The 12712-nt window shown below is 36.4% G+C and overlaps 1 protein-coding gene across 2 annotated transcripts in view; it reads right to left on the bottom strand.

Annotated features, from left to right (window-relative positions):
- Positions 1–12712, bottom strand: part of FANCB (FA complementation group B) — a 28399-nt gene that overhangs the window by 12280 nt on the left and 3407 nt on the right. For both annotated transcript variants that reach the window (XM_034999691.1, XM_034999684.1), the window contains exons 2-4: positions 7361–8378; positions 3565–3717; positions 2745–2837 (exon numbers count right to left, since the gene is read on the bottom strand). In XM_034999691.1, the coding sequence (XP_034855582.1) occupies positions 2745–2837; positions 3565–3717; positions 7361–8308 (1194 nt within the window). In that variant the 5' untranslated portion in view covers positions 8309–8378. The remainder of the gene's footprint in view (positions 1–2744; positions 2838–3564; positions 3718–7360; positions 8379–12712) is intronic.

Raw genomic sequence — 12712 nt, forward strand, 5'->3', positions numbered from 1 at the left:
TCGATTCCATTTACAATACCACCCAAAACCGTAAGATACCTTGGAATAAACCTAACCAAAGAGGTAAAGGACCTATACTCTAGGAACTACAGAATACTCATAAAAGAAATTGAAGAAGACACAAAAAGATGGAAAAACATTCCACGCTCATGGATCGGAAGAATAAACACTGTTAAAATGTCTATGTTGCCCACAGTAATCTATACTTTCAACGCCATCCCAATCAAAATACCAAGAGCATTTTTCATAGTGCTGGAACAAACAATCCTAAAATTTGTATGGAATCAGGAAAGACCCGGAATCACCAAGGAAATGTTGAAAAAGAAAAACAAAGCTGGGGGCATCACGTTGCCTGATTTCAAGCTCTATTACAAAGCTGTGATCACCAAGACAGCATGGTACTGGCACAAAAACAGACACATAGACCAATGGAACAGAATAGAGAGCCCAGATATGAACCCTCAACTCTATGGTCAAATAATCTTCAACAAAGTAGGAAAAAATGTGCAATGCAAAAAAGTCTCTTCAATAAATGGTGTTGGGAAAATTAGACAGCTGTATACAGAAGAATGAAACTCGACCATTCTCTTACAACATACACAAAGATAAACTCAAAATGGATTGGATGAAAGACTTCAATGTGAGACAGGAATCCATCAAAATCCCAGAGGAGAACAAAAGCAGTAACCTCTTCGACATCGGCCACAGCAACTTCTTTCAAGACACGTCTCCAAAGGCAAGGGAAACAAAAGCAAAAATGAACTATTGGGACTTCATCAAGATAAAAAACTTCTGCACAGCAAAGGAAACAGTCAACAAAACAAAGAGGCAGCTCACGGAATGGGAGAAGGTATTTGCAAATGACACTACAAAGGGCTAATATCCAAGATCTATAAAGAACTTCTCAAACTCAAATAATCAAGTCAAAAAATGGGCAGAAGATATGAACAGACACTTCTCAAAAGAAGACATACAAATGGCTAACAGACACATGAAAAAATGTTCACCATCATTAGTCATCAGGGAAATTCAAATCAAAACCACATTGAGATACCACCTTACACCAGTTAGAAGGGCAAAAATTGACAAGGCAAGAAACAACAAATAATGGAGACGGTGTGGAGAAAGGGGAACCCTTTTACACTGTTGGTGGGAATGCAAGTTAGTACAGCCACTTTGGAAAACAGTGTGGAGGTTCCTCAAAAATTTAAAAATAGAGCTACCCTATGACCCAGCAATTGCACTCTTGGATACAGATGTAGTGAGAAGAAGGGCCATATGCACCCCAATGTTCATAGCAGCAATGTCCGCAATAGCCAAACTGTGGAAAGAGCCAAGATGCCCTTCAATAGACGAATGGATAAAGAAGATGCAGCCCATATATACAATGGAATATTACTCAGCCATCAGAAAGGATGAATACCCAACTTTCGCATCAATATGGATGGGACTAGAGGAGATTATGCTGAGTGAAATAAGTCAAGCAGAGAAAGTCAATTATCATATGGTGTCACTTATTTGTGGAACATAAGGAATAGCAGGGAGGACATTAGGAGAAGGAAGGGAAAAATGAAGGGGGGGAAATCGGAAGGGGAGATTAACCATGAAAGACTATGGACTCTGAAGAAACAAACTGAGGGTTTTAGAGGGGATGGGGGGGGGATGAGTTAGCCTGGTGATGGGTATTAAGGAGGGCACGTACTGCATGGAGCACTGGATGTTATACGCAAACAATGAATCAAGGAACACTACATCAAAAACTAATGATGTACTGTATGGTGACTATCAGAACATAACATAATAAAAAAAAGAGATTATTAATAATTTCCTAACTGTAATAATAGTATGGTGTGTTTACATAGGAGAATGTCCTTATTTTTTAGGCAATCCCTGCTAAAATATATAGGAGTGAAGTTATAATATTTGGAACTTTCAAATGGTTCCACAAAAATGTACATACACACATGCATATGCACACACAAGCACAGATGAGGAAGATAGAATTTTTCTAAAAAGTACAAACAGTTGAATCCTCGTGAGGACTAGAGAAAACTACAGTGCTGTTCTATGAACTTCTTGGAATACTTAAAAATTTTTATGAATGAAAAAAGGCAGGTTACAAAAGAACATACATCTTATAATCACATTTCTACATAAATTTGCAATATATTCATTAAAAAAACCTACAGGAATATATATGCCAAAGTGTTAAAATGGGTTATAGCTCAGTAGTGGACTCATAGGTAATTATTAGTTTCTTTTTAATATTTCTTTGTACAGTCTGAGTATTTTACAGGGAATATGCATTACCTTCATACACTTGGAAAAAACCAAAAATTCTTTTTCAGAGAGCTTTGTATGGAAAATTTGAAGGCAAACTGTTCATGTTTGGAACATGTTATGAGTCATCATATTTGATGCTCCTTTAAAAGAGATACTGCGATATACTGATCCTTAAGACCAGAAAAAATGTGTTCTCAAAAGTGAGCTTCATGTATTTTATCTTGCAAGTCTTATTAAATTTACAGTCGTACCACAAAAAAGTATCATTTTTAGATAATGCATTTATAAGTAATGTCATAATAGTTTTTATAGAAGTATTAAAAAGGCGAAGATCCTTTGAAATACCATTTTTTCCCACTGAGTTGTTTACGCATTAAGATCCTTTCTTTCAATGTTCTTTCCATCATTTAGAACAGCACTAACCCAAAAAAGCAAAACAAACAGCAAACATAGCCACTAACTTTCAATCCTCTTTCCAGGGGTGGAACCATCAAATAACGATTCTGATCTTTGTCTTCAAATAAGTCCTCTTCACTGCAATCCAATGTTTCACTCTAAGAAATAAAAAAAAATACACTAAAACTGAAATTTTGAAATAAATTGAAAATTTATAAGATTAACAAAATACAATTAAAGTTTATCCAAAGGGCAGTTTTCCATGTTACACACTATTAGATAAGAGACAAAAAATATGTATTTCCCCATCACTTCTTGTAACCAGAAAAAATTACTATTACTATCACCACCGACCTAACATTTCTATACTGCTTCAAAAATATCAGCTTACTAGATTTTTATAAAATCCCACAACTAGGGAAAATAAGAATTATCTTCATTTTATTAAGGAAAAACACAGACTCAGATATTTTATACAGATCTGAAACTTCAGGGGTATTATTTCCCTTCTGCCCAAGCTCTTAACATATTATGAACTGTTACTTCTTTTAATAAAGCAGGTTCATTTTATTTTACTCCTTAATTAATCCAATGTTATCATGTTTACTGGTATAAAATGTGACTTTCAGAAGCAACAATAAAGTTAATTTACAGTGTTACTATCACTATATTCCAAATTTATATCAAAAGCATAGTCCATTTGTAAAACATTTATTGAAAGGAGAGTCAATGTATAATTTCAAAAATGCATTCTACGTATTTTTAAAGTTCAAACGTTTACTGTAAGTATGAAATTATAAACATTGAAACAGTGGGTCAAAAGCTTTAAAGTGCTTCACCTTTCTAAAATGGTTCTTAAATATATAAAAAGTATACAGAACTTACTGAATAGTTTATGTAGCCAAGATCTGTTATTGTAAATGAACTCAGGCAATCTGAATTCAAGGACTCCTGAAAAACTAGCAGTACTTGTTCACTTCCAGTTCCTATAAAGTCATCTATCAGTACTGAGCTAATTTTTTCCCACTTGGCAGCAACCTGAAAGAAAGAGAATGGAAAAGAAAAAAAAATCAGACGTGAAATAAACTAAATCCTTTTGTTGCATGTAGGTGTAATGTGTCCTCTTCAATCTTATAAACAAGTAACGAAAATGGTAAACACTAAAAACTAAAGATATTGGGGGATCAGACAACATAAGGAGTTACAACAATTTTACAAATAGCAAGATACTTAAATTTAATATTTTATCAAATGTTTGTCCAGTGTCTGTCACACTCCTCATTTCTATATTAAAATCTTATTATGATTTATAAATTCTAAACTTCTCATGATTATTTTGGAAACTCTAGGTAACTAGAAAGTAGTGGTAAACACTCAAAAGTTCTCGAAGCAGAATAACTTTTAAGAGTCAAGATGAACTTAATACACTAAACTTTGGTGGAAGAGAACATAGCCATTATTAGGGACACAGAGTGGGGAGGGATCCTACTAGTGATGTACCTAGAACCGTCCTAGCCCACTGGAATGATCTGATCAGTTTATACCAGAATGCGGGACCCCAAGTTTAAAACAGAAGACAACTTCGTAAAGGTCCATGAAGCTGAAAGCCTCCAGCCTGGTCCCCTGTAAAACTAATACCATGGGGATAGCTATCCCTTCTCCCTCAGACAGAAAAGCTAAAACTCCTGCTCAGAATCCTAGCACTAGCAGAGATACATCATCTAGATGATAGAGGGTGGCATGTATTAGAGCAAGACTGTAAGTAAGACTTCAATCTATATAACCAAATATCAATCTTTCCCATATAAGGTTAATTTCCAAAGCCAGGATTTTTCACTTATGCAGGGAGAAAGCTTATTTGTATACCCATATCCTCCCTTCCTCCCACCACACCCCCACCATGAGTATCATGGAGTACAATGAACTATGTGAAGACATTAATAGTACGAATGTGCTCAACAGGGGCACCTGGGTGGCTCAGTTGGTTGAGCATCCAACTCCTAATTTCGGCTCACGTCATGATTTCAGCGTCATGAGATGGAGACTGGCATCAGCTCCGTGCTCAGTGGGGAGTCTGCTTGAGATTTCTTTCCCTCTACCCCTCCCCCCACTCATGTGTGCACTCTAATAAATATTTTTAAAAAAAGAATGTGTTCGACATGCAAACACAATAGAGCTATGCACTCATGTATGCACACACACATTTACAATCTACAGCTCTAGAATAGTGCTGTCCAAATATAGGAGAGCAACAATGCAAGGCATATATATTTAATCTTATATTTAATTTGATCTGCTATATCCAAAATAGTATTTCAATTCAATATTATCAATAAAATTATTAACTAGATATTTTCCTATCATTTTTACTAAGCCTTTAAAATCTGGTGTGTATGTGACATTTATAGCACATTCCAATTCAAACGAGCCACATTCCAAATGTTGAATAATTACACGTGGCCAGAGGCTACCATATTAGAGAACACACCTCTAGAACGTACTAACTTCTATCTACAACATACCAATATCTGTTTTAGGTATACTTGACAATGATTCAGTTTTACCTGCTACACAGATTCTTGTCAAAACTTACAGAGACAATTTCTACTCGAGAGAGAAAGCCTAAGAGAAAAGTTAATCAGGCATTTGTCTAGACTCAGCTCTGTTTCAAGTTCTATCACTGGATTAAACATTATACCTGGGGCTTTTATGAAGGACTGATCTGAGAACATGCTAACCTTGATTTTCAGTATTTATTCTAATTTATGCTTGTTTGTACTTTACTTGTCTTTTAAGCTGCCTTAATTCCTTTATAGAATGAGGTAGTAAAAGGATGATTGGATGAATCCCTAGCCAACCCAAAGGAAGATTGTGTCTATTGTTTTTTTCCCAATTTGGAGCAAAACTGCTATCAAAGACACCATTTTATTATTCAATAATGTATTCACTTTATTATTCAAAACCTCTTACATAATACCACAAACAGTCAATTCCTCTCAGAACTCAATGTCAAGAAACAAAAAATTTCCCCTTTCCATTCAGTTGTAAAACCTGCTATATTTGCTTTTTTTTTTTTTTTTTTTAAAGATTTTATTTATTTATTTGACAGAGAAAGACACAGCGAGAGAGGGAACACAAACGGGGAGTGGGAGAGGGAGAAGCAGACTCCCTGCTGAGCAGGGAGCCCGATGCGGGACTCGATCCAGGGACTCCAGGATCAGGACCTGAGCCGAAGGCAGTCGCTTAACCAACTGAGCCACCCAGGCGCCCCTATATTTGCTTTTTTTGTCCTAACTACTAAACTAAGTATAATTCCTCAAATGCAATCACTTCCCTTAACCCAGGTTTTCTGACATGGTTATCTCTCCTCCCCCTTTATTTGTAGATTCCTAGCCTTTATTCCTGTTTTTAAAGTCATTGCATATTTTACCCTAAGATATATATATATTTTTAAGTAGGTGAATATAAATCTAACACCAAGGTAAAGCCAAGAGCTGCAAAATTCTCAGAGTAGCAAGGTTACCAAAGCAATTAATGAGTACTGAATTTGTGGATATCAGGGTGTAATTCCAGAGCTTTCGATACAGGGCATTTGAAAACAGCTTAGACGTACAGAATCCCTAAAGAAGTAGCTTAAGAGATGTGTCAGTAGGGACTTAGGTCAGTAACTTGTGCAAAGGATGACAGTCCATTGTAGAGAAAGAAACCTAGAACACAATTTCAAGGCAGGAAAGCCAACCGTTTACAGGCTCACTTACAGAGAGTGGCATGGTATCCCTCTTTGGGTAACATGTTAGTGGCAGAGCTCTACAGCATCCAAGCAGGGGACCCACTTAAAGTGTGTGAGGACTATATTACACTGAATTAATGACGCACAAGGGGACTGTTTTTCCTTATCCAGGTGAATAAGGGACCTCAGGTAGGTGCAAGTCAGTGATGACAGTCCTAGCCCTTGTATAACATAATAGCTACTTACTGAGCTTCTCCTGTGTGCCAAGCACTGTGCAAGACACTTTACAATGTCATTTTCTTTAATTCTCTCTTCTCAGAGGCAGGATGATCCCAATTTCATAAAGATAGAAAACGAGTTCACAAAAATTAAACACATTCCTTAAGGTAAGACTAGAAAGTGGCTCAGCTGGGATTCAAACCCAGGTGCTCTTCCCATTATCCTGACCCCAGTAAGGATTATAGTTTATACTAGATGTTTCCCTGCTACCATTTCTGGAAAGGCAAAGAGAGTAGAGAAAGACAGAAAATGTTACCTTCCAAATAACCTTCAAATAAAAGTACAATATGCTTTTTAAAGATTGCTTTCAAAATAAAATAGGGTACTTTCAAATTATTTTCTTCCAAAAATTTACATTTATTTTTTTTAGAGAGAGCAAGTACACGCAGGGGGAGCAGCAGTGGGAGAGGAGAGAGAATCTTTTAAGCATGCTCCATGCCCAGTGTGGAGCCCAACCCAGGGCTCAATCCCACGTCTCTGCTCAGCAGGGATTCTGCTTCTCCCTCCCCACACCCACACCCCACTTGTGCTTTCTCTTGCTCTCTCTCTCCCCCAAATAAATAAATAAAATCTTTTTTAAAAAAAAGACTCCAGGACACACTCTCTGAAACATAAATGCTTAAAAGGTCTAAGGCTACACCAATTGAATGATTATAAGAATAAGTACTGTACCTGAAAGTTTTTTTTCCAAACGGCACAAGCATCACTGGACCTAAAGGATACGACGAAAAGGTCTCCTCTGTCTGAATCCATAAGTTGAACTGCACAAGGATCTCCAAATGGAAGCTGGCACACACTTTTAGGAGTCCCATTTTGAAATGAAATCAGCTGATTCTTTCGAGTAAGGGCAATCAGAGACATTCTTAACTGATCGTTGACCATCTCCATTGCACAGACATGCACATAAGTTACTACACTGCTATAAGCAGGAGGGATAATGTAAGCCTCACTTATTAGTTCTTCATTTTCAAGGGAGTATACACAAAATTTGGTATCCCAAATTGCATAATCTGATTTTGAAAGTTTTTGAGTGCATCCTTCTTCATATAAAAAAGATGTCTTTGGTCCTAATAAAACCATACCTAGATTTTCAACCTCCCCTGCCCACTCAACAGAGGAAAAATTAAAAGACACAGTAACAACTTTGCCAGTTTGAGAAGAGATACAGTAGAATGTTTTGACATGTCTCCATAAAACTGAAGGGCCATTCAAGACCCTTATACCATCCTTCAACTCATGGCTTAGTCTAAAGCTCAAACGCTTTTCAAATTTATTGGTACTGTGAAGAAATAGAAGAAAATATCTGAAGATGTTATTCTTTTTACTGCACTGTATCATAATACAAGGGAGATTAATTCCAGTTCTGAAATCTGACACACAGATGCAACACATAATTTTTAAATGAGAGTTTTCTTCCTTTAGCATAAAGAATCCAGTGGACTTCTGAACAAATGCTCTTGTATTTCTGTCAAATACCATTCTTCTGACATGTAACACAGGTATTTTTGCAGGCCCTTTACCTGCAAAATCTCCCTTAGACAATCGAAAAATAAGGACTTCCCCATTATAACACAAGAGCATTTCTTGTTCATTAGATGACATTGCTTGTTTGCTAGTCATTCCACAATATCAAGTCTTTGTGTCAGTCCAGTTTTCGAATGCAAATTGATTCCAGCTGATGCTTTTAAACCTAAAAATGTAATGAGGAAAACTACCATCAAGTAGGCAGTTGAAAAGAAAACACATTTCTGCCAGAGAATTATCACATAGATAACTATAAGTTTTATGAACATTTTTAAGCTTTTTATGCTATCTTAACAATGTTACACTTATCAAAAAACCACATCCCAACTATCATTTCTGTACAGTTAAAAAATAGTTTGCAAACAATGCAAATAACCACATCACAAAAGATAACTAAATGTGTTAACAGCATCTATTAAAAGCTGTGGGTGCTCCATTGAAAGTGCCTGAAGATGTTCTTTCTGGTTCAGGGGATTTCTTAAGGGTTCCACTTATGTCTCTCTTTCAAACCTACCAACCTAATCTGGTTTTCCTATTTTCTTCCCCCTCCCCCATTTTCTACCCTGTTGACTCAAACCTGGTTTTTTCCTCTCAGCCTTACACCCTCAACAATGACAATTAAGTAGTCAGTGACTCATATTGAGTGCTACAACAACCCAGGCACCTGGGGTCCTGCTTTCCTGAAACAGGAGCTCATACAGATTCTATGGCCAAAATAAAAGCCCAGAAAGAAAAACAGGAGATTCTATGCCATGGTTTAAAAATATCTCCATAGAAGTAATAGAAATATAATATTAAATCTTACTTTGCAAAAACAGTGCAGCTTTAGGACCTTAAGAAAGTCACTATTCCTATTCCAAATAGAAAAAACTAGAAGATTAGTAATATTATAATGAATACAAGAATTAAATAATAGCTATCAATTATTCAGGCTTATATGCCAGGTACAATACATAATTTCATTTAATGCTTACAACTATTCTTTTAAAGTAAGTATTCTTATTATCACATCTTTCAACTGAGAAAACTTATTATTATTTTAACTGAGGTCAGAAAATTTTCCAAGGTTACAACAATAATCGGCAATGGCACTAGATTTGGAAGAGGGGCCCTCTGACTTCTAAGCCTACACTTTTAACTACCACACTGTCCTGGCATGCATCCCCTTACTCTGAACACTGGTTATAAGCAAGGCAACCTGAGAGAATTAGTAAAGTAGAATGAAGAACAAAGGAACACCCATAGCATCACAAATGGCAAGATTTCGTTCTTTTGTATGGCTGAGTAATATTCCATTTCACACACACACACACACACACACACACACACACATCTTCTTTATCCATTCATCCACTGATGGACACCTGGGACCTACAGGATATTTTATGAAGTGAAATAAGTCAGACAGAGAAAGATAAATGTTATAGGATCCAACTAACACATGGAATCTAAAAAACAAAATAAACAAACAAAAAAACAGACACTTAAATACATAGCACAAACTGCCAGAGTAGAGCTCAGTGGGGAAACGGGCAAAACAGATGAGGGGGATTAAGAAGTACATTTTTCCACTTATAAATAAGTCATGGACATGAAAAGTACAGCCTAAGGAATGTAGTCAATAATTTATAATAACATTATATGATGACTCTGCTTATGGTGAGCACTGAATAATGTATAGAATTATTGAATCAATATGCTGTACACCTGAAACATACATGTCAATTATACTTCAATGGTAAAAATAAAGTTTAAAAAAGAACACAGGCCAAATCTAACAGCAAAGAAACGAAATTACAAGGGAACACCCCTTACAGTGAACACACATATAAGAGAAAGATGTTGATCTCTACTCAGTGGCTATATATGCAGAGTCACTCCTTTAACAGTTGTAGAAAGCTCAGCATATGCTATGAACTGCACATGGCCGGAGAGCCTAAAGAACTGTGTGAATGGTGGGCCTGGTCTGCCTCTTACTAGAGGTATGACTTTGGGCAAGTTACTTAATCCCTCTATGCCACATATCCACATATAATGGGGTGAAGTACTACCCCATAAGGTATTGAAATTAACAAATATAACCCACTTAAAATAGAACCTGACACATAGAAAGTGCTTGATAAAGCTTAGCTGCTACCATTGTCATTATCATCATCACCATGGCCACTCTGGTTTATATAGTACCTAACTTTTGAAACATCAGAACAGTTGTATACTTAACATTGTGAATGCTGAAAGGTCCCTCTCCACTATAAATAACTCTAACTCATACTCTTTCTTTTCTCATACTTGTGGATCATTTACACCAGAAAATTCAACTATTTCAGAAAACTAGGTCATTTGCAATTAAGTAATAATGTTTTCCTCTGCTGAATGAGAAACAAACTGCAAAGGCTTAGGTTTTGCTCTTTTATTATAAAAATCTACCAAGAGTCCAATTAGAAAAAAGGATCACTGAACCATCTACAAATTTAACTTAATGTAGCATTTTGTAGAAATGACTTTAATTTAGAGGCAATTCTATTAAAATGCAGACTTGATTAGTCAGCATCTACTTTCAAATTGGAGATACCGTGGCTTATTGTCTAATTTCCAAATACATCATTTGTTATAGTTTTAAACGATGTTCACAAATTCTTTGAAATTCCTTCCATCAAGAAGTGACACTTAATTCTCCTCTCCTTGGGTGAGGGCTGGTCATTATGATTCACTTCTAGCCAATAGAATATGGCAGAAGGGACAACGTGAGACTTCCGAGACTGGGTCATAGGACATTGTGGCTTCCTTGTTGACCTGCTCCTTGGATCACCTGCAATGAGGAAAGCCACCTGCCATATTATTAAGACACTCAGGCAGCCCCATGGAGATGTGCATTCAGCAAGGAACTATGGCTTCCTGCCAATGGTCAGCAAGAGATTGGGGCCTTTTACCAACAGCCATGTGAGTAGGCCTTCTTGGGATCAGATCTTCCAGCTCCAGTCAGCCCCCTGGAGAGATCCTGAGTCAGAAGAACCAAGTTCAACTGCTCCCAAATTCTTGATCCTCAGTAATTTTGAGATAATGTTTGTTGTTTTAAGCTGCTAAATTTGGGAATAATTTGTTATACAGTAACAGATAAATACATTCCTCTCTGGTAATTTGTTTAAGTTGATGATACTGTTTTTGAGAAGTTCATGAAACCTATTACTTGAAGTAACTGGAGAAACTGTATCATAATACAAACTAGCAGAAGTCACTGGCTTATTGGTTTGTTGTTAGGCAATTAATGCAAAGATCTGGGACAGTAAGTATCATAAAGTAGTTTCAGCTTTATTAGTAAAGAAGATAAGCAGGTAAATCAAAGGTGTGGCTTTTACTTATGAAACTATCTTTTAGTTTAAAGGAAATAAATATTGTATTACAACAAAATGTATGAATAATAATTTATTTAAAGTTTCCCACAGATATGTCCGATCTCTTAGATTTCTAAAAGAAGTTTCCTTTTTTAGCATTAAATGATACATTGTTCTTTTAGCATTAAAATTATATAATCTGGGGCACCTGGGCGGCTCAGTCAGTTAAGCGTCTGCCTTCAGCTCAGGTCATGATCCCAGAAGTCCTGGCATTGAGCCCTGCATAGCATTGGGCTCCCTGCTCAGCGGGCAGCCTGCTTCTCCCTCTGCCCCTCCCCCTGCTCATGCTTTCTGTCGCTAATAAATAAATAAAAATCTTTAAAAAAAATGATAGAATCTGAGGTAAAGATATAAGAACGTGTCTTTTACTACCTATTTACATGAAAAGTTTTTTCAGATTTCTTAAGTACTAGAAACAACCAAAAGTAACTTCTATACAGAAAAGGATTTTGGAAGAAATGAGTGAGACCCTTAATACAGAGATAATAACATAGCAGAGATAAAGGGCTCAATAAACGAAATGAGAAACACACTTGACAGAATGAACAGCAGGCTGGAAGAAGCAGAGGAACGAATTAGTGACCTAGAAGGAAGAGTAAAGGAAAGTAATCAAGCTGAACAAAAGAAAGAAAAAAGAATTCTGCAAAACGAGAACAGACTTAGGGAACTCAGTGACTCCATCAAACGTAATAACATTTGTTATTTTAGTATTAAATGTCACAACTAATGTTTAATCAATGCAATGCTCTGGTTCACCAATATCTGAATATGACAGAAGGAGAATCTGATTGCTGAAAGGTCAGCAGAATATCCCCCTTTACTAAACTCTATGTATTATTGCACCTTGATAAAGTTATGACTTAAGAAAATCAGACCCCTTACATTCTCTTCTTTTAATGCTACCAGCAACTTCCTTAACTTAGAAACCACTATCTTCTAACTCTGTTCCAAGTGCCACTACACTAGTTCAGGCTCTCAACTCTCACTTAGGTTGATGAAAAAGTTTCTTAAATTGATCTTCCTTACTCTAGGCTCTCTCCCCTGCAACTTACCAATTTATTTATGCTACCTCAGTTATGGTTCTAAAACATAAACTTGATCTGGTAAC

Source organism: Mirounga leonina, unplaced genomic scaffold, assembly GCF_011800145.1.
Source record: "Mirounga leonina isolate KUSES-001 unplaced genomic scaffold, KU_Mleo_1.0 Mir_101595, whole genome shotgun sequence".
In the NCBI taxonomy this organism is placed as follows: Eukaryota; Metazoa; Chordata; class Mammalia; order Carnivora; family Phocidae; genus Mirounga; species Mirounga leonina.